Source organism: Epinephelus fuscoguttatus, linkage group LG22 (assembly GCF_011397635.1).
Source record: "Epinephelus fuscoguttatus linkage group LG22, E.fuscoguttatus.final_Chr_v1".
Classification (NCBI taxonomy): Eukaryota; Metazoa; Chordata; class Actinopteri; order Perciformes; family Serranidae; genus Epinephelus; species Epinephelus fuscoguttatus.
The window spans coordinates 13,734,216-13,756,833 of record NC_064773.1 but is presented as its reverse complement, the minus strand read 5'-3'; the positions used below and the strand labels follow the sequence as shown (position 1 = coordinate 13,756,833).

General features: G+C 40.9%; 1 protein-coding gene across 1 annotated transcript in view; it reads left to right on the top strand.

Annotated features, from left to right (window-relative positions):
* Window positions 1–18,135, top strand: part of cacna2d1a (calcium channel, voltage-dependent, alpha 2/delta subunit 1a) — a 171,913-nt gene extending 153,778 nt beyond the window's left edge. The window contains exons 36-38 of the mRNA XM_049566230.1: window positions 178–290; window positions 3,286–3,368; window positions 10,582–18,135. Of these exons, the coding sequence (XP_049422187.1) occupies window positions 178–290; window positions 3,286–3,368; window positions 10,582–10,704 (319 nt within the window). The 3' untranslated portion in view covers window positions 10,705–18,135. The remainder of the gene's footprint in view (window positions 1–177; window positions 291–3,285; window positions 3,369–10,581) is intronic.
* Window positions 18,136–22,618: the final 4,483 nt, after the last annotated feature.

The window sequence follows — 22,618 nt, the reverse complement described above, 5'->3', positions numbered from 1 at the left end:
CGTTCCTTAGTCATGAATGGGGAATAACTCATGTTCACTTTAAAGCAGCAAAACAAAATTGCTGTCTTCCTTTCATTACATGTCTCCCTGAAATTTGATCTCCATCTTTCCTGGATTGAAGCCCATGTGTCAACAACATCTCTTGTCTCTGTCTCTTGTGTGTCTGCTCCTCTCCAGGCTCTACCATGCTGAAAAGCTGCCCAAGACAAACCTGGTCTTTATCATCTCTGATGCAAAACTCACCTGCTCATCCTGTGACACCAAGCCGTTAATACAGGACGAACAGCAGTGTATCCTTTTACCCAACGCAGCCATCATCTGGCGCAAACATGTACATTTGATTCAGTGAACAGATGTTTAAAGTAGTTTGTGTTTTTGACAAGATAATCACGAATAGATGCTGCTTATCCATAATTCTCCCAACTTACTATTCCCCTCATTTGCATCATTGAAATTCCACAGCCGTAATAATGATGAGTGAACATTTCCACAGTTATTGACATTTAAAATTTGGCCCAGAACTCAGATGTATCCGTTCTCTCTGCTGTGTCTGTAAAGCAGATGGTCATGTGGGATAAGTCTGCTGAACAGCTTACAAACAAATCTATGATGCGCTCTCACACAAACAGGGCTGTGGGCAATTATATTTTAAGCCCTTTGGAAAACACAATGTTTGAAAGTGACTGCCATATCATTGAGGTATTAAGCACCAAAAGAAATCCAAAGAGACAGTTCGCAAGTTTTAAAGGTACTGTATGTACGTTTTTTACATGGATTGTTTTTTATTGCCATCAGGTGAACAGATTGTAGCGTATCTTAAAAACAGAGACCTTCCACAATTCTTTGGTTGCTTGTAGCAGCCTGTGGACTGATTTGTGTGTAAGGAACTTGGGCCAGATTTTCTTGGAAAATCCAAAGGATTTGATAAACCTTTAACAAGAAATCCCTTTCTTGCAGAAAGTCTATAAGACCACTGCTAAGCTTGGCGCTGGCTGGATTTCAGCTGTTACACCTCATTTCCACTTAGGTGTGTGTACAGAGACAAGGCAACCGAGGCATTCCAATGGGAATCTTCGTGATAATAAATATGTGCCTGCGAAACTCCTCTCTTTAATATTTCTGTCCACTATTTGCCTTGAGTATGTAAAAAGAAAATTGAGATTTTGCGATGGATTTTGGAGAGACCCTATGACAGTGTGCTAGCTTCGCTAACAGGCTGCTAACTAGCTAAAAGGCTACTTTCTTTAATTCAGTTGCCTGTTGATTGTCAAGTGAGTTTGTGTGATTAAAAAGAACTTTTTAATCTAGTTGTAACATATTGTGAATCTAAGTAATGTTTATGTTTATGTTTATATACAGTCACATTATCGTTATGACTCATTCAGCCGTTCAGACGTCTTTTTAATTAAATATTTCGCAAAACACACCACGTACCTGGCAGGTCTTGTTTGCGTATATTCCAAACTATTGGGTGGCGAAAAATGGACAAAAGTAGCCTCTCCCCCATGGTGACATTTAGTTCCTATCCATCCATAAAGAAATGCACTTCCTTGCGTTGGACACTAGAGGCATCATCCATATATTTACAGATCTATGGACACCAGTCACATATGGAAGTGGAAACAAGGCATTATAGCCACTGAACAAAGTCTGACTCATTTGTGGTCTGATAATTAGTAAATTTAGCAAATTCAGTGCCCCATGTAATAATTTTAGTGTCCCCCAAATTCCGGAGGAAGCACTGACATGGAACAACGTATTCTCATACAACCGTTTGTATGATGTCCTACGTATTAGCATCCCACAAATGACGTTACATACGTATGTAAAGTTATGCACTTAATGTAAATTTACTGTGGTTAGGTTTAGGAAAAGAAACATGGTGACGACATGACTTAAAATAATTAGAATTCTGCGGTTCCAAACACCAGTCTCCTGGGGAAAGTCCTGTGTTTTATGACCCATCCACTGCCCCAACCTCCAATCTTTCAGGACCACTTCTTTCTTTATTCTTTATTCCCTTCAGCATGTTGGTTACATAATTACAGTCCTCCTAAATACATGGATTATACTCGAATTACAGGTTTAAGATTACCTAGAATATGCACAAAATTGGTGCATTACTTTCTGTAGGAAATAGTACAAACAGTGCATGAGAACAGGCTGCGTGAAATAAATTGCGATACTGTAGATTTACCTGGCTGATGTTAGCTAATGTTATGTTGTTGTCTAACGCAGATAAATTGCCAGCTATCTTACATTGCAAAATACTGTATTGAGTTGATAAAAGGGATGAGCGCAAACACCATTATCTTTATCTGTGTCGTTAAACCAACTAAATTATCTGTATCTGTGTCTGTACTCAGAATGGGCGGGGTTTGATATGGAAGTGGGTGGGGTTACAATCAAAAGCAGGTGGGACCTAACTGGAAGTTGTTATTTTAAGCCTGATATTGATATGGTTTGATCAGAAGTTGCTATCATTATTATTCATTAGAAAACTATTTACAGAACAACCTCAGATTGTTATTGATCACAGTTCATCACAAGTACAGATATCGACACATTTTACTCGTACAGTACTTGTATTTGTAAAAAGTACATTATCTGTACCAGATACTAGTTTCACCTGAGTATTTGGCTCAACTCTAATGGGTAGCATTAGCTATTTTATCCAGACTCCCGGGGCTGGTTTGCAAATTACTTTATCAATTACGTAGTAACCAACGCCAGATCAATGCACCTTAGCTAAGCTAAGCTAGCTCGAATTTACCGTAACCTGAGCTAAGGTTAGCCAGCTAGCTACACTGCATGGATCAGCCATTGCTTGCTTTGCAATGTGATCTACTAAAGTAATTTACAAGCAGTGAGTGAGTTGGTATGATGGAGCCAATGGGCCAAATGAAATAGGAGCTTAGAGATAGTAACGTTACTTTCAATAAGATTGTAATTTATTTCCCACTGATCTTTAGCATGATGCAGATCAATCACAGTCTCTTTGTCATCATTGTTGTGGCCAATGCAGGTACTTGCGGCTGTGGAGGACACTAACTGCAGTTAGAGGAGTCACTAAAAGCAACCTTTTCCAAAAGTTGAATACACAACCTTTAATAGTCCCTTAGCATTTATACTGGATCTGCTTGGTTTGGACAGTAATATAATATTTCCTAGTTATTTCCAGAGGGTAATCAGAGTTACAAGTGTCTGCTGAAAAAATAACTATCTGTTGCTGCTATTATGAATACACTCAGAAACTGTGTCATGTTCCTGACATTACTTATCCAGCTACTGGTCCTGATCCATGTGAACTAGCTCAAAACCCTCGGTACAGGAAAGGGCCCGCAGTCTGTTTTGATAACAATGAACACGTAAGTTGCTTCCATCAGACCTGTGCTGCTTCTGGTTGAGAATAGAAGATTGTGAATCGCACAGTTTTGCGGCTAAGGGTGCTCTGTGTAGAGTTTCATGTATAACACTGCCAAGCTGCTGAACAGTGAGACCATTGCTGCTTTATTACTCTCATAAGAATTAAAGACGTTTGCAGAAAATCCAGCCTGAATTGGGGGAAAGCCTCTCAAATTAAAGAGTGCGCCCAGAGGCTACTGTTTTTGGGTTTCACTGCTAAAATCATTTGAGTTCATCGCCAAAGAAAATCTAGGTCTGGACAGCTCGCAGGACAGAGCTTCAATCAGTACTCATAGCACTGACAGGACTATGAAAATCATCTGTACATCCAAAGCTAACATATACTTTTGAAAACCCTGAGGTACATTAGGCCTGGACCATAACCCACATTTATTAAAATGCTGATGTTAAGCTGTCTCTTCCTGACATAAATTTCCTCATATTGCAATTTTGAATAAATAGATAATTGCCTGAATCTGACCACTAGGCCACTTTGGGGCACCTCAACAAGCTAAAAACACAACACTGAGTTCCTATGAACAAGTTATGGGGAAGTTGTTACCAAATAGTTGTCTACGTTCACATAACATTCATTGAGAGACTTGTATCTTGCCACCTGGCAAATGGGGCTCTTTTAACTGTGTTTTGGTTTTCATTAACTCAAGGGCTGCGTGCATTACTGACAACATGTGTCTATATGTTTACAACTGCACATGACATTTTGTAACAAACATATCAATATACACACACTGTATAATGCGCCTGGTACTTGGCAAAATCAAAACCACTCCCCCTATGCTCAGACGGGTGTGTTCACTTGCCCTCCTGTAGTGAGTGGAACCGCCAAAACATTCCCCATTATATTTTTCTACCTCGTAGATATAAGATATTCTCTTAAAAGCTGCCACCTTGCCCATTTCTGTAATCCCTTCTTGAAATAATGAGCCTACTACAGCTTTTCATTTTCTCATTATCATCTGTTTACCAGTCATAATAGGGGCATTGCTGTTTTGAGGCACCAGGACGCAATTACACCTCTGAGCAACAAAAATCTGGTCGAAAGCTAGAATGGTGTATTTAAAGGGTGCCTTATCCAGACAGTAAATGCGCCTACATAGGTGGGTTTACAACTTGTGTACACTCTGCTTAGTACACATACAGGGACATGCAAATGGGTTGGGGGTTGGTGAAGTGATAGGAAAATTAGAAAAATGTCATCGTAGCAGAGAGCACAGCAGAGCTGCTATCTTAATTCCCCATTAAGAGAGATGCTGTGCGCATTTACCAACAAGGAGCAGGGTAATTTTATTATTTCAGAAGCCAAAAGTTTAGTTCTGTTTCCGTTGTCAAGTTCATAATTACAATTTTTAGTCTTGCTCCTTAAATGTCCCACAATATTTGCTGCCATGACATTGCTGATCATACTGCATCACTCTCAGCAGAAAACTGCTCCCATCTCCAATTTGCCACATCTTCCATGTAAATAGCAGCTTTTAAAGAATTCATCTTACACCTATAATGCACCTATCATGAATTAAGGGACTAAATATAACCCCTTAGCCCCTTGCACCTTAATTTGCACCCATATTGTGTGGTGTTTAACTAGCAAAAGTGCAATTGGACATGTCCTCAATGCACTTTAGACCACGTGTTATAGATCATGAAGATAAATCCCTTAGTCTGTCTACCGTTTAGTGCTGGGCAGTCAGCATATAATGGGTTTACGAGAGCAGTTAAAGGAAACCAAAACATTAAAGCTGCGGGTCGTAAAAACCAAAACAAAGAGCTGAAAGGTGCTAAAACCACAGTACGGCTGAGTGATGTTGCAGAGTTGAATGATAATACTCAGTGTGTTTATCACTACAGTTGACCCTTTTCACATTAGACATACTCATTTGATCAATTATTGATAGAAAAATATTGATCAGAGCAGCTTTAAACAGAAAGTACACACTCACCGGTCACTTTATCAGGTACACCTTGCTAGTACCAGGTGAACTGCCTTACTTCTTTGTATCATAGATTCAACAAGGTGCTGGAAACATTCCTCAGAGACTTTGGTCTATATTGACATGATAGCATTACACAGTTGCTGCAGATATGTCTGCTGCACATCCATGATGTGAATCTCCCGTTCCACCACATCCCAAAGGTGCTCTATTGGACTGAGATCTGGTGACTGTGGAGGCCATTGGAGTACAGTGAACTCATTGTCATGTTCAAGAAACCAGTTTGAGATGATTTGGGTTTTGTGATGTGGCAGCTGGAAGTAGCCATCATAAGATGGGTACACTGTGGTCATAAAGGGACGGACACGGTCGGCAACAATACTCAGAGACTGTTTTGTTTAAACCATGCTCAGTTCGGGGCGTCGGTGGCTTAGTGGTGGAGCAGGCGCCCCATGTTCAAGGCTGTTGCCGCAGCGGCCGGGGTTCGAGTCCAGCCTGTGGCCCTTTGCTGCATGTCATCTCCCCCTTTCACACTTAACTGTCCTGTCCATTAAAGGCAAAAAATGCCCCCAAAAAATATTTTAATTAAAAAAAAAAAAAAAAAAAAAACATGCTCAGTTGGTACTAAGGGGCCCAAAGTGTGCCAAGAAAACCGTTGGTTCCTTGGTTGTAATTAGTGGTTATTTGAGTTACTGTTGCCTTTCTATCATCTTGAACCAGTCTGGCCATTCTCCTCTGACCTCTGGCATCAACAAGACATTTTCACCCAGAGAACTGCCGCTCACTGGATATTTCCTCTCTTTCAGACCATCCTCTGTAAACCCTAGAGATGGTTGTGTGTGAAAATCCCAGTAGATCAGCAGTTTCTGAAATACTCAGACCAGCCTGTCTGGCACCAACAACCATGCCACGTTCAAAGTCACTTAAATCACCTTTCTTCCTCATTCTGATGCTCGGTTTGAGCTTCAGCAGGTCATCTTGACCATGTCTACATGTCTAAATGCACTGAGTTGCTGCCACGTGATTGGCTGATTAGCTATTTGTGTTAACAAGCAGTTGAACAGGTGTACCTGATAAAGTGACCGGTGTAAATACTACAATTAATGACAGTGAAACAGAAGCTCAACTTACGAATCAATGAAGGAAGAAAATATTGTTAACATTATCATCACATTCAGTGTTATAAAGGTAAATGTGACAGTTTAGTTTGCATCGTCCAGCCCAACCCCCAAAGTGCCTGCTACTGGTCTTTTTTCCCTTCCAAATTCATACTCCAGATGAAACAACTTGATCTGTTTTGGCATTTCACCTGGAAAATAAAGGGTAGCACTGCAGTATATAAGGGACCAATAAAGAACTAAGGAAGGATTTCAGGCAGTCTTTAAAAAACAAAAAAAACCTTAAGCTTTAAGTCTCACTGGACACAGCCCAAAATCCTTAATCTGCACTCCTGATATGGAAACAATATATCAGTCAAGAAATTCTACCCATGGCACCTTTCCATTACTAATATCTTTACATGGTGCATGCCTTTTTTTTGCAATCCCTCGAAAGCTGTATGTGTGCAGATTTCCCACGCAAAGACAAATGGTCGGTTGTTGCTTGACTATGCATAACTAAGCTAAACAAACATTTTTATGAGCAGCACAGAATCTCTGCGTGTGAAACCTCTGCGCTCGAATGCTCTGTTTGTTTTCACTCTATAGTCTTTTTCCAGTGTCAGACTTTGTCGGTCTTATGAATTAACTCTGACGCCTGCACCGTCATACACACACAAACATCCACCCACACACTCTTAACTTTTTCTCTCACACTCTTGTCTTGCAAGTGAACGCATCTGTCTTGTACTACTATTGTCTAAACTAATTTTCTTGCCTTCTCTGCTCATATTTGCTTCCTAACTTCTTGCTAACTATGTGGACCTTTTGCTGCATGACTCTCTCTTTCTCTCTGTTTTCTCTGTTTCCTGCTCTGTGATTGGCTGTTGATGGTTAGGATGAGGCCATGTGCCGAAGGAGCGCAGGCTCCCCATTGGCTTCCTCTCTGCTCATGTTACTGCTGCCACTGTTCATGTGCTGTCTCGGGTCAGTCCCATAACGCTAGCTTTCTCTTTCATTAACATGTTGTCATTATCTTGTTCTCAATCTTACTGCTTTTGACTCCTAACTTTTGCACCATTTCTCCTGGTGTTTCTACTCTGTTTGTTTTCCTCGCCTTATCTCGTCTCCTCCTTTCACATCTGACTGTTTCGGCTTTGTTCTACTTCGTGTCTTTTTCCATTGTTTTCCTTCCCTTATCTCTTTCACCTGTCACTCTCTCTTATGTTGTACCACCATCTGTCTTCACCTCCCCCCCAACTTACCTCCCGGTCTGTTTCTGTCTCTCGCCAACATTTCTTATCCGTCTCACCTGACTTTGAACTTCAAGCCACACTCTTTACATCTTCCCCCATCTATCATAGTCTGTCTCAGGCAATAGACTCCGGTGTCTGTCTCTGCTGACATCTAATTGCTGATGTAGCCAGACGCTAGCTAAAACAGGCCACTCACTTCTCATTTGCATCCAGACGTTTGTGCGTCTCTTTTAATGATTCTCAACTTTTTTTTTCCCTTTCCAAACACATATCGAGGCGAGGCATTCTTTCCCCTTGTACCTCTCCAGATGCTAGGCACGCAGAGAGTGAGAGTAGCCAATCAGTTATGGTCAGACATTATGGCTCAAAGTTTTCCAGTCAAGTATAAAAAAGACATTTTGAAGCTTTTTTATATGTCTTGACCTCCTGTTTGATATCTGCATAGTTCTGGTTGACCGTTTGCTTAACCCCACACCTTTTAGTTAGTGTTGCTAACATGCTACACCTGTCAAGCTTTCTGTTGTCGCAGAGCACATGTGTAGTTAACAGTGATAAAGGTAACATATTAAAGGGCTGTGCACAACAAGAGCAATAATTACAACAATGACTATAATAATAATGATGTCAGCATCCACACTGATGCATGATAACAATCTGTAAACTGTGGCGCCAAGCATTCCCTGCACGCTCCAGCTGTGTCAGCAGTCGGGCTGGGTATCAGAACTCAATACCTTCAGGGTATTGACCAAAATAACCCAGTACTGAGAGGTATTGAACTGCTCCAGTCAAACGATACCTGCATTCGATCCTTTTTACACCGGGGTTCTGATCCTTGACTGTCCAGACTCCCCACGGGATCAGCCAACACATTCTCACTCCGACCTCGTAACATATCGACGTTTGGTCATGTACTTTCCACATCTGCATACAACATGCAAGGTATCCTGGGTGCATTGGTTGTTGATGTTCTGGGACACCGTGTCAAGTTCTGCCTGTTACATGCATCGTCGTCTTTCAAAATACACTTCCATTTTCACAGGAAATTTACTGTTTACTTACAGTCTCTTTCAAAATAAACAAACTATGTTGGTACAACAACGTAAAGACTTTTATTTCCTTCAACAACAGAAACAAGAACAGGGTATGGCTTTACAATCTTATTGGACGCCAACACCTCCCGCCCGCCTCAGTTGTACTTTCACTGCCTTAACTTTCATCCTGCCGCGTTTCCCCCAGATGCCGCCGGGCACCTTTTAAACTTAACGGCAACCAGCCACATATCATACCAACGTTAAAGGACGCCTTTTTTCGTTGGTTTCTGATGCCAAGAGTCACTTTCTGTTGCTGCCATCACCAGAGCAGCTCCCCTCCTAATGTCTGCGTGGTTAGCACAGCAGCAGAGGCTAACATCCGACACAGAGCTGTTAAAGGGTACTAATAAACTCACACCAACACCTAAATGGCTCAACTCATCGTTAAACCTGGTAATAACAGTTAGGTGAAGTTAGCCATGTGATGCTAACAGTTAGCCCTGTCAAAATGTGTGTGTCTGTGTGACTCTATTAAATGTCCCACAGCAACAGCTGCAACAACTCATACAGTCTTTGATGTAGTGAAGTCGAGCACAAATTAAGTACTCTATTGGTATCAGTATCACTTTAAGTGTACTGGTATCGATGCTAGTACCGGAGTTTTTAAAACGATACCTGGCCCTAATCAGCAGCTTAGGAAAATATATATTGATGACCTGTTTTTGCTGTTCATTGCACGGAGAAACAAATAATTGTCTGCTCATCTCAGTTAATAATAACATAATACATACTGCTAATTCCAAAGGTAAACCTGGTTGCATCCCATATGTCATTCTTCTTTCTTGGTCTTCATAAAGACTCTTTTATCAAACAGGGGTGTGTATTTTTAAACCTCAGTCATGAGTCACAGTCTTGTCTGCCATCGTTAAATGTGATGCCCTATAAATGCGGACAGATTTTGAATGTTTGTCAGTGTTTCTATTGTTCATCAAATCGCTCTGAAAGTGAACCCAAATAGCGGCACTGTTGTCATTATACTTGTGGTGTGGACCCTGCCATCCACTTGGGTTAGAAGTATTTTGAAAACAATGTACTGATAGTTGTTATAGTTATTGTTCTTGGTCCAGACAGCCCTTTGATTTCAAACAGAGGTAAACAAAAGCAGGCTTCAGATGAAAAAATCAAAGACTCTCTTGTGAATGGATAACAGGCAAAGTTTAATAGCTATAGAACATTAGGTTCAAGAATGTGTTAGAAACACTGTCAGCGGATGGCTTTTTAATGCTTTCAGCTGACTTTTGCAATCCTGTCATGGGATCATAACTATGCACTCAATGGCATGTAAAAATCGATGTATGCTAAAACTGCCTACCAGTCATAGTCGACCAGGTTAGACGCTTGGTAAGGTTGAAGGTTCATTAGTATGGTTTTGTATTTCTCTGTAATGTAGCACAGTGTTAACAATGTTACTGATATTATTCTTTCTCACACCTTAAACTCAAACCATTGTGTTGTCCCGCCCAAAATATATCATTTAATAATTACATTAATATCGTAAACATGCGGACGACTGGTCGACTAATGGCCCTAAATGATGACTATTGGTCGACTGGGAAAATTCTTAGTCTGGGGCAGCCCTGCATCACTTATCCTACAGCTCCATGCACACTTTTGCTACGCAGAAAGCTTGACAGGTTTGCCATGCCAAGTTATGGTCACTAATCTATGATTGGACAGTCATGTTCAGGGGAGGGGCTGAGTGAACGGTCATTCAGTAAGAGTTTAATATGTTGGCTCTGACAGTCTTGTGACTTCACTTCTTTTCCTCCCCATTCGGCACCAGGAGGAGGACCCTGACTGTGGCGGGGCGTCCAGCCTGAGCCCCTCGCTGTGGCTGATGGTGGCCCTTCAGCTGGCTCTGCTCTGGGTTTTGACTGGCTCCAGACCCCACGCCATCCCGTCATGACCTCTGAACACCCTGATCACCCCCTCTGTCTCTCCTTATCTCTCTCTCTGTTATCTCCAAAACGGCAACCAGCATGCAACGCTGCCACCGAAATGACGAACGCCCGATGAGAAGAGCTTGTGACAAACAAACAAAAACCTGTGAGCCCCCTACATCCTGCCAGTTTCTCCTTTTGATACCTTCATTTTCGGGGGTTTCTCAAAGCGATTTCACCCGCTGCAAGGGTACAAGTGACAACAGAAATGTTTTATTGGAAGATATGGGTTGAAAGATAAGAAAGAACTCAACCTACGCCTATCCTTCATCTCTTCAACGCTCCCCGCCAGCTGAGATTAGAGGAATCCAGAGATTAATTTTGATTGGCGACTTCTGAACTTTCTCTGGCTTGATGTCATTGATGAAAGAGATCGGACTGCCTTATAGTATTAGAGGGATTTAAATCACCACGGAGTGGGGGGGGGGGGACTTGCTGTTTATTAATATTGAGCAGTTTTATTCACCACTGCCAGAAACAGCGCTGCCTTTTGCAAGCGTGCAGTTTATTTTGAATCAATTTGCAGTGGTTAGTTTTTAGGTATTTATTGCTTTGTGGTTGAGAATTGGGCTAGGATTGCAGTACGAGATGCCAAATTGTTACATCACAACCTCATGCCCTTCGTTTGTCCTCCGTTGGGTTGCTGAAAATAATGTTGTCTCAGTCTGATTTTCTAGATAGCACTACGCAGAACATTTTCACAGTGTCTCTGGGGGTTCGAAAGATGTCTCTTACTTTCACCCCAGTGTTCTCTCATGTACAGTAGATACTGTATTTGCAGTGTGGAAATCATTGTTCATTGTTATGTTTATGCTCGGAAACCAACCCTTCAACTGCCACAGAGGGCCTGCTGCTGAGTGTCGCTGATCATTTAATCATCAGCCGCGATCGAGAGTAGTAAATTATCTAGATTTTCCGACTTGATTGCTCCAGTGAAAACTTTGTTGCCATAGTGCGTATTAACCAATCAGGGTGAGCCTGGCTGGTCTCCTATGCATGCTCGGTGGACAGAATCTCTTTAGTGCCATGTGGACTGTGTGACTCAGATGAATGCTTCAGCTTTGCAGACTGTGGCTACTGAATGGAAAGAGTATTTATTTGTTTTACTATTTATTTGACTGAGGCGACAGGACGGCATGCTACTGTTTCTTTTATCGCCACCAGGAGGGAAAACGAATGAGGGGGATGTGAGAGTTTTTATTTGACGGTACATTTTATTTGCTGCTGTCACTTTTTAAAATTATATGACTACTATCTGCACTGCGATTCAAAGTGCAGCTATTATTTGTCTTCACAGTTTGAACCTCTATCTCAATGTGGTCGTGAGGTTCCCTCTTGCAGTTTATTACACTGTGATATGTTATCACCCCGCAGAAATCACTTGGCTTGTGATCCTCTCTACTGCTGTATTTCATTTCCTCCAATATAAGTTCATCTTGTTTCATTTTGTGTGCCTTCTTTTCCATTAGTTACAAATATAAAACACGCTGAACGTATCCGTGATAATAAACAGATGGCACTGTAGGTGGTTTTACTGATAAAGTGTCATCTTGTTCGAGCGCAGCGCAGTAAAATTGTCAGATTTAATAAGAAATGCACTCATCAGAGATCTGCCAAAATAATAAATAACAAATCTCACAGGACCAAATCCAAACTTGCAATGCGGTACTAATTATAGATCAGAAAAAAATAATTAATTTCAGGATGAAAATCCATGTTAAAGTGCTTTGTTTTTTGGGGTGTTAATTTATGTTTTCATACAATATTAAAGATTAAAAGACATAAATTCAGCCAGGCAGGAAATAGTATATCAGGAAGTGTGCGATTGTTGTAAACTTGATTCTTTGTTCGTTGCTGCTGTCAATGACTACGTTTACATGCACAAAATATTCCACTTTTTGCCCTTTTCCCAAAAAAGACATGGGCCTCGTTGCAAAATTAACATTGGATTCATGACACATTTACACCAGACCATTTTGTTCTTTCCACTATGTGTATGTTAGTGACTCAGAGTTATCCTCAGTTGACAGGCACGTATATGAGCACACTGCCACGCCCTCTCTATCTCAGGACATATGTTTGCCCAGAGGTGTATCTTACAGAGGGCGTTGAAGGTGTTTCTGTGCACATATGAAAGCCCTTAAACACCAGTTTGGGGCCGCCGATGAGAAAGCTGAAAAAGTTGATTAACCGTTTGTCACTCTCTTCAAACATGTTTTATCATGTCTCTGATGCGCTCTCTCCTGAAGGTATAGACTACAATATCTTCCAGCAAGGTTAGATATGCTGTCTTAACACCTGCTTGGAGGTAGATCAGAATCTTTCATATACCCTAGGTGCCTCTTAATAATAATAATTATCATAATTTTGTGGCACAAAAAATTGGTGGGAGTAGCCATCATCAAAGGCAGAGTCAATGAAGCTACGTCTGGGACACTCAGTATTTATAGTCAAATATTTTAGTTATGAGGATGTAAAGACGTCAAATAAGTGCTTGCAATAGTAAATTAATGGTTTTAAATATTGGCAGCACGGTGGTGCAGCACACAGGTTCGAAAACAGGGTGGGGAGCCCTTCTGTGTGGAGTTTGCATGTTCTCCCCGTGTCAGCGTGGGTTTTCTCCAGGTACTCCGGCTTCCTCCCACAGTCCAAAGACATGCAGGTTAATTGGTGACTCTAAATTGTGCGTAGGTGTGAATGTGAGTGTGAATGGTTGTCTGTCTCTATGTGTCAGCCCTGTGATAGTCTGGTGACCTGTCCAGGGTGTACCCCGCCTCTCGCCCAATGTCAGCTGGGATAGGCTCCAGCCCTCTTGTGACTCCCAACAGGAAAAGTGGCTACGGAAAATGAATGAATGAATTCAATGAATGGTTTCAAATATTGTTTGTTAAAGCTTTTACATTACAACAGGGACTTTATTGGTTGTGCGTACGCAGGGCCTGTGGCACATCAAAATTTGTTTGCAGAGTTTGAACAAATTCAGGTAAGAAAATATTGATGAATCCCAGATTTGTGTGTAAAACATTCTTAAGCACAGTTTAAAGGGGATAGATATAGGATTCATACTTCCCGGCCAGTAGGTGTCGCACTCACACTCACCCTCTTCAATTCTACAGGTTGCCACGTATTTTCTCTACTGTAAGTATTTTTTTCAGGAAAATATAGACTTTATTTCTACACCTTTCTGGACGTGTTGTGGATGTATTATTTTTGAAAAAATATTCGCTTTTGATGAAACAGCTATACATATGACCTTTAAGTGTGGATTTGTACATACGCAATGTTTGTGAATGAGGCCTGATATTCCTACTAAGCTGTTTACAAGGCTAATGAAAATGAATATCCCTCTCATATCCACATTTACATGCAGCTGTGCATATTTTCTCAGAGTTTTCCACCAGTGGCAGATTTCTTTGACCACGTAAACATAGCTGGGGTTGCGACGTTTCCACAAAAACCTGCATAAAACCTGATAACCAAGTCTTTCATGATGATTTAAAGTAGGTGCATTTCTCCTTTTGACCAGAAATGTGAGCTTGTCTTCTTGGCATGCATCACTACCCCAAAGCCTTCTAAACTATTGGCAATTTGGTTTGTGCACAATGAATCCATAACAACACACTGAGCTGAACATAAACGGGCAATAGGCAGTGTGCAGCAAACTGTCGTAAAAACCCCAATATTCCGATCATTCGGAATCCTACATTCAGAATATCCAAACGGAAAATGCTGTTTATATGACCCGTATGAACTTCAGAATTTTGTCGTATTCCAGATAACAGTGGAATAATGTGCATGTAAACGTAGTCAATGAGCAGCCCTACAATTTTATCATGGTTTAGGTGTCTGTTGGTTCCAGGTATGAAATGACAATCCCAGGTTATATTAGTAACTATTACATTACAACAGTTAAGTGATATCAGATACTTTAAGGACACACTCCATTGTTTTACTGCCTAATAGCACCCCTAAATAAATAGAAGAACTAATTGGGGGGCGGCATTAATTACACCACGAAAACAAAACCAGAGAGTGAATCTTTTGTAAGTGTATAAACTATAAACAATGGCGCATGTTTGCAGGAAACTACTTAATGTTGTGGGGAACTGAAAACCACAAGTTAAGCTGTGTGCACCACATTACCACTAACATTTGTCTCTTCACAGTTGTTTTAATTGCCGTTGCATCATACTGGATAATGTCAGTTTTAACGTTGTATGCATTCCTCCGAGCCCGATCAAGGAGTGCTAAGTTTATCCGTCTCATTGGTTTGATAATACCCCCATTATTAAACCACCGCCATCAGCGTCAGGAACTTATCCAAGTGGTCTGTGGTGCACTTTTGTCTCTCAATGTTTTCCTCTATCTTAAACTATAACCTTCCAACAAAAACAATGTGGTGAAACTAACAATGGTATTTATGCTCCTTATTTACTAACACTCAAGAATATCAAGTGCCATATGGGACTCTCTTATTCTCTTGTGGAGAAACCTATTATCTTAATACAATATTTATGCAATTTACCAAGGCAACATGTAAGTCTCATAAATTGTTTCCCTGTGCTGCATGATAGTGGCTTACAAATTGAGTTTCAAAAGAAAAAAAACATATCCGGTGTGCTCCTGCTTTAGTGTGTAGTGTTCGGAAGCAAAATATTCTGAGTGTCAGGCATTTGTTCATGATATGATAAGGTATGATCAGCTATTACTGCCTTTCTCTTGGGGGGACAGCATTTGGCTCCGCCCTGGTCTGAGTCAGCTGGGAAGGAGAATCTGATTGGCCAGCGGGATGTTTGAATGCACTACTCAATCTGTCTGATTGGTTCAAGCCATGTATGAATCACTATTATTTAAGGACCCTACCAGTGATTTAGCAAGTTTAGACCAGTGACTACGAATCAGAAATACCTATTACTGCGGAGTATTTCGCAAACTAGTTGTAATGTTTCAGATTTTCAGCCAGGTTAGCGACTTTGGCAGGTCCCCAGGAATAGGGCTGGACTTCTACCAATTTGCCAAAGTGTACAAACTATGCAGAGGTGGGTGGAGTAGCCGAACATTGTACTCAAGTAAAAGTAAAAAGTAGTCATCCAAATAATTACTTGTGTAAGAGTAAAAGAGTATTTGGTGAAAAAACTACTCAAGTACTGAGTAACTGTTGAGTAACGTCTGATTTATTTGTAAAATAAGAACATGAACGTAATCAATCAATCAAAAATAATTCATGTATTTTAAACGATACCCCTTTAACTAAAACAAAAATAAATCTTTACAAACACAACATAAATCAAGGCACAAGAAACAAATATATTCTTATATATACTGTACATATATATATATATATAAATATATAAATATATGTAATTATGTACTCAGAGGTGGGTAGAGTAGCCAAATATTGTACTCAAGTAAGAGTATTGTTGCTTTAAAACAATATAACTCAAGTAAAAGTAAAAAGTATTTTGCGTTAAAACTACTCTGAAAAGTACAATTTATACAAAAAGTAAATGTAACTGAGTAAATGTAACTAGTTACTACCCACCTCTGAAACTATGTAACTACAACTTCCAGGTCCATCATGCGATGGCATTAGCCCAAAAAACACTTTTCCCATAGACTTACATTGGGAAAGAGACATCTGTAGATCAGTGGTTTCCAACTGGTGGGTCACGGACCAAAAGTGGGTTGTGGGTCCATTCTGAATGGGCCGTAGGTAAATCACGAGAGTGTCAAGTCTGCTTTTATTTTGAAACGCCGTTTTCTGCTGTAGAGTGAGTGACTAACGGACGGCTACTTGACAGAGACAGCAAAATAGCTTGATGACATGGCCAAGCGCAAGTATATGAAATTGTGCTGACCTTGAATGAATGACAAAGGAGAACTCTGGACCCCATGGCTGGACCAGTTGGGAAACACAGATCTAGATCAGTGGATACATTTTTTGAGCATCACAACATCCATTTGATCAGATAACATTTCGAAGGTCTATAAAAGTCGCACAATTAAATCGTTTTATCGCCATTCAAGTTAGCAGAAGGCTAAAAGGAGGATAGCCGCTCAGCTGGCTAAAGTCTCTAGGACGCTTGCTCTATGGGTCCTATGATGCGGAAGATCTGGGTAATTTTATACTCGAGACGTCTAACATTTTTAGCTTCATGCGCCACTGAGCAACTTTCACAGGAATGACCAGGCTCGTCTCAGTCGCTGTAACCAGTTTTCTTTAAACGTCCATGGGCTCTAGTCGGTCCATTGATTTGGTCCAGGCTGAACTCATCAGCTATCATAAGGACTGCCATGAAATCTTGTACAGACATTCATGTTTGTCAGATTGGCCCCCTGAATCTAACGCAATCAGGTTAACTTTTGTGTCTTAACAGCTATTGGATTCAATGCCATAAAATTTGTATGAATTGTGATCACTCCTATGGTCCCTATACTTTTCATCTAGCGCCATCATCAGGGCGAAACGCAGAAAGACAAACCTGTCCTGAAAATTTTAGTGAGGAATGAAAGTTTCGGACTTGATGTGCAAACTCGGTGAGCAGACTCGGGGAAGTACGTAGGCATGTTTGAAGAGTCTGCTGATTGATTTTTAAGCTGTACAGAAATGAATGGAAAACAATGGCAGCTTGAAAAGAAAATTATATATGATAGATATGGGGAAAAGTGGAAATGGTCAGCAGTAATAGGCTTTGAAATATTCATGAGTCACTGTATTGCAAGAACACTGGTATGGTCCTTTAAATCACTTGAGGCAGACATGTACACTGTACGGACATGAAGTGAGTGATGATACACACCACCTACTCCAACTGGATGCTTTTAGAAATGCACAGTTAACATGCATTGTTGTCCAGATGTTCCATTCTACTCTTAAGTGCTAAAAATCAGATGCTGTCACTTCAGGAATAATATACTCTCGATGTGATATGAAGTGTTTTTGACTCTGTTGGTGCTCTCTGTATGGATCGTGTGGGTTGGCCCTTTTTATTTCTGGAATCTTGAGGATTGCTTAATGTGTGTTTTCTTTTTCTTTGTGTCTGTTACCTTGCTGCCACTCCTTGGCAGACAAATGGTGGGCCTGTCAGTCAATCTTTCTCTGCCTTCAGTTTTAAGGCAGGCTCTTGATGGAGGCGTCCACCACGTCGTCCCTCGCCAGACTTGGCTTTGGGAAGGCCTCAGTGGGCCCCTCTGTCAGGCTCCCTCGATTGTGCTTTAACATGTTAACACTTTAGAGCAAGTTGATTCTCCAGAATCAGTCGTGTAAAAATTTGTACAAAACTGATGTTGTTCTCAACAAAAAGAAAAAAGAGCAATGTTTATAATCCTGGGGAGGAAAAAACGTGTTTATTCATGTGCAAATAAGGTATATTCAGAATAAAAGTTTATGATTACTATCTGTTGCATTGCGTTTAGAGTTCTGGCTCATGTCCTTTTCTTGCAAAATATCTCTGCTTTTTTTTTTCCACAGCGGATCAGATTTCTGTTACTAACTTCTGTCACACTGCCAACACACATTTCCCATCCAAATGTGTGTGAAAATGAGAAGGAAGCACCCCGAGTCTGCTCTCCCAGTGTCTAGCCAACATCAGAAAATGACGTCCAGCCAAAATCAACAATGTCCAGGAAAAGAAAGGATGGAGGCATAGGTCCAGCCACATCTCTCTACAACATTGAATTTGGCTCAAGGACACGTCCATTAACAACGACCCGTAATGTTCTCTGGTCATAAATTTACAGTAATTCCTGTTTTCCCTATTGCATGTTGATCAAATGGTAAGTGACTTTCTCGTTAGCGCAGCCCGCTTTACACTTGAACCTGAAACCAGCTGTGCTCAAGCCCAGATTCTTAGAGCCACTATTCCTCACTGCCCCCCAAAGACAAACTACAGGCTCATTTTACTCTTTATTATGGACGTTAAATACCAACCCTAGTCCTGTATGCTCTACTGCCATGAAGAAAAACTAAAATCCATCAGGTGCTTGGGGACATTTTAAATGTGACCAATTACAACGTCTTTAGTATTTATTTTTAATAAAAAATGGCCTTTATTGTTGGTAGTACAGCTGGTGAACGACTACACAGAGACCAATAATATGAAATTACATATTTTACAGACCCTGTGGCAGAAATTGATTACAACAGCATCGAGTTAAACTTTGTGAAACTGCCATTTTAGGTAAGTATGATTTGACGGCTCTGCAATCAGTCAAGAAACTGAATAGCAATTCAAAATATAATTTATCAACATCGTAACTTAAGTCAGGTAATTGCAGTCCAGTGTGGAGGATTTAGGGGGCTATACTGGCAGAGAAGGAATTTAATAAGTAATCACCTGAAAAATAAGACTCGTGTTTCTGTTACCTTAGAATGAGCTGTTTATTTCTACATAGGAAGCGGGGCCTCGTCCACACAGTCCGCCATGTTGTGCACTGGCATGTTCCAACAGTAGCCCAGAATGGACAAACCAAACTCTGGCTCTACATAGGGCCTTTTGTGTTTTCATGTCAGCCATCTTAGTTATCAGCCCTTCGTGATGAGCAGCATTGGATAAACACTTATGTTTAATTATAATCAGTACACATTATAGCAGTGGTTCCCAACTGGTGGGTGGCAGTCCAAAAGTGGGTCACGTGTCCATTCTGAATGAACCGCAAGTGACTCGTAAACATTTGTAGAAAACACTTTATTTTGAAGAGCAGAGACTGAAGTGAAGTGTTGTTTCTTGCTGTAGTGTGAGTGAAGGGTTTCTGTAAAGTTTAGTTGATCTAAAACACACATTAAACATGGCTTATTAGAGACAGTTACAAACACAAGTACAAAAATCAGCTTCACTATAACTCGCAGCATTCACAGACAAACACATTTTCCCCACAAATACAACATGTTAATGATTATAGCACAAGCCTATGACATTTTACATTGTATAAATTAGCCTAGCAGCTAGCAGAGATTTCCTCTACTCATGTGAAGCCAGGGACAACAGCAACATTTATCAAAGGTAACACTACAATATTCGGCTCCATTACAGCTCACAAGATTCACTGACAAAACATCTGTCTTATACTAAACACGTTTTCTAAACAAATACAACATGCTAATGTTATTAGCACAAGCCTATGGCATTTTACATTGTATAAATTAGCGTAGCAGCAAGCAGACTTTTCCTCTACTCATATGAAGCCAGGATAAATCACACACAAGACTTAAAGAGGTATTTTCTGGAGGCTTTATTGTCTTCACAATTTGTTGTTTCTTATCTGGGAAATTAAAGTAAATAAAAGCTTTGTTTCCATTGAGGGAAATGGTTTCAGCTTACAAAAACAGACAGGAGGTCTGCGTTGCCGGGATGACTAGTTACATTTCTGAGAAAGTGCACATCAGGCTTCGGCGTGGGGTACGGCGTAGGATCTATGTCAACGCAGAGTCTACGATGTAGGTACAGCGTTGATTTGACAAAGAAGTATAAATCCGGCATATGGAAGAGGATCCACACTGTATGCAGATATTGACAGCTCATTCTGAGGTAAAGAAAACACAGCAATACCCTATCAGCCAATAGATGCCCATAATCCTACACCCTGGACCTTTAAGTGTAGTTTATAAGCAAGTTAGCCGGACATACTAACATTTGTAGCAAATGTCAGAGCAGATACCACCTTTACATGCTGAGTATTTCTTCAACATATGGAGGAATCCAAAGCTTAAAAGGCCCGCTGTGCCCAGTTATTGTTGCTAATGTATGGTAGGACAATCGTTGCTTGGGAGCGCAGTTCAATTGAGTGGATTTGGTCCAAATTTCATGTTTTTAAAACATGGGAAAAAAACACGGTCGCTGTTATGGTAACAGAAGACAATAAAGCAGACCGTCACAGACATGCCAAACAGCATTGGTTAAACACCGATTTGTAACATCAAACTGCTTTATTCAGTGTTTTTACCACTTTTAATCACCTGGTCCATTTGTTTTGGAGAGGAAGAGACCTCTGTGGATAATTCGGCTCCCTGTAAAAAACCTCCTGACCAATGAACACTGAAAGTATCCTAACCAGGAGTTCACACCTGGCACATGGGAGAGGTGTCAGCTCGTAACGATTTACAATCCTTCTCGCGAGATGCCAGTAAATCCTATACTCTTCTCCTCTGAAGATATGACACAGTAGCCCACATATCTTCAACCCTCCTGGATTTTGACTTATGTTATATTTTGTAAGCGTAGCATATTTTTCACCACATGTAATCTCTGTTTTTAATGTATTCTCTTTCCATGCATGAATATTGTATGAAAGATTTATTTTCATGCTAAAAACCATGTTTTCCGGTGCGGTGACAGCCCTCTGTCTTTCTTGGATTCCACTCTCTCCCCCTCCTAAACTCTTCCACTCCAAAAGTGTTATTCCTTGTCTGTCACGGATGAGTTGCGATGTCAACAGCACACGCTGGATTTCCTGCCAGGGGCCTCTAGATTTCGTGTCTGGCAACAAGATGACCCAGTCAGTTTACACTGAGAGGTCACTCCTGTTGTGTTTTTGATTGTTATCCTAAGTCTTTGGGCTTGTGTCCCTCTGTCACTGATTGATATCTGGCCTGAAGTCCCGTTTGTAAACAGCCTCTAGAGTAAATATGAAAAGTTTATTATGTAAGTAATTACATTTGGTGGTATTAACAGTCCCCTCATTACACCGCCAGATTTGTTTTTCCAAAATGGGCTTTCTGAGGAGTGTATAGATGGTGTCACATGTTGTTTGTGCACCAGAGTGAACTTTAAGTGTTTTAGAAAATGGGATCTCATATGCCTGACCGGGAATGGTCACATAACTGTAGCTCACCGCTTCATTTATATGCATGTTCTGCTCTCAAAACCCTCTCCGCCTTTTCCCAGATAATGCTTACTCTTGCATTCCTCGCTGTGTGAGATGAAGACGATATGGTTCCTGCGTTCTCCCTTCCTACTCCATGGAAGCGATCATACAGTATGGTCGGATCTTGATTACTGAGAGGTACATTGTCCCCCACACGAAACCTCTTTAGTGCTTACAGACAAACCCAGCTGACCACCACTGGGAGAATCTGTTTTCGCACAGATGCAGGCTACAAAGGATCCAGTAGGCACATGTTTGTTGGGAAGAAAGAACAACTTTGAGGGTTGTGGTTGGGCGGAAAAAACAACTTTCAGAGCCAACAACAAAGCGCAAGGATTAGACCACCATGTCATGGTTGAGGTTTTGGTTGTTCTCCCATCTCCTGTCTCTTCGCTCTTCTGTGTAATTTTAAAGGGTGTTACTCTGACTTTGTGCTCAAGGGGGACATCTGTTACTACCCTGATCCCAAATGAAGTTCGTACCCCTTCATTTAAATTTCAAACACCTCATAAAGGCCTTTTTGGCCCAGGCTCAAAACCCAATCACAACTGCTGTAATAGATATGTTGTGATACTTATTAGGCACAGGGGAGATCTCATTTCAGGGAAGCTGAGATTGATATGTTTAGCATATATTGTACATCCACTGGGACCTTTTTATGCTGAGTTTGCATGTACTCCCTGTCTGCATGGCTTTTCTCCAGGTGCCTAGTTAATTGGCCGCTCTAAATTGCCCATAGGTGTAAATTGTGAGTGTGAATGGTTGTCTGCCTCTAGTTGTTTTCTCATGTATACTCCAGACAGTGTCCGGAGTTGCCCTTTCATACATGTTGCACACAACAGGAGAATTCACATTGTTTCAGATGCGATCTCACCTACTGGAAAAAACTAATTTGGAAATAGACAATGAGTCTCGATGATGATTTTGGCTTCGACCCTTGACAACAGAGGTTCACAAGTCTCATTGTGTCACCAGGTAGACATTTTCGTGGCATCTTTGTTTAAACAACCATTCGTC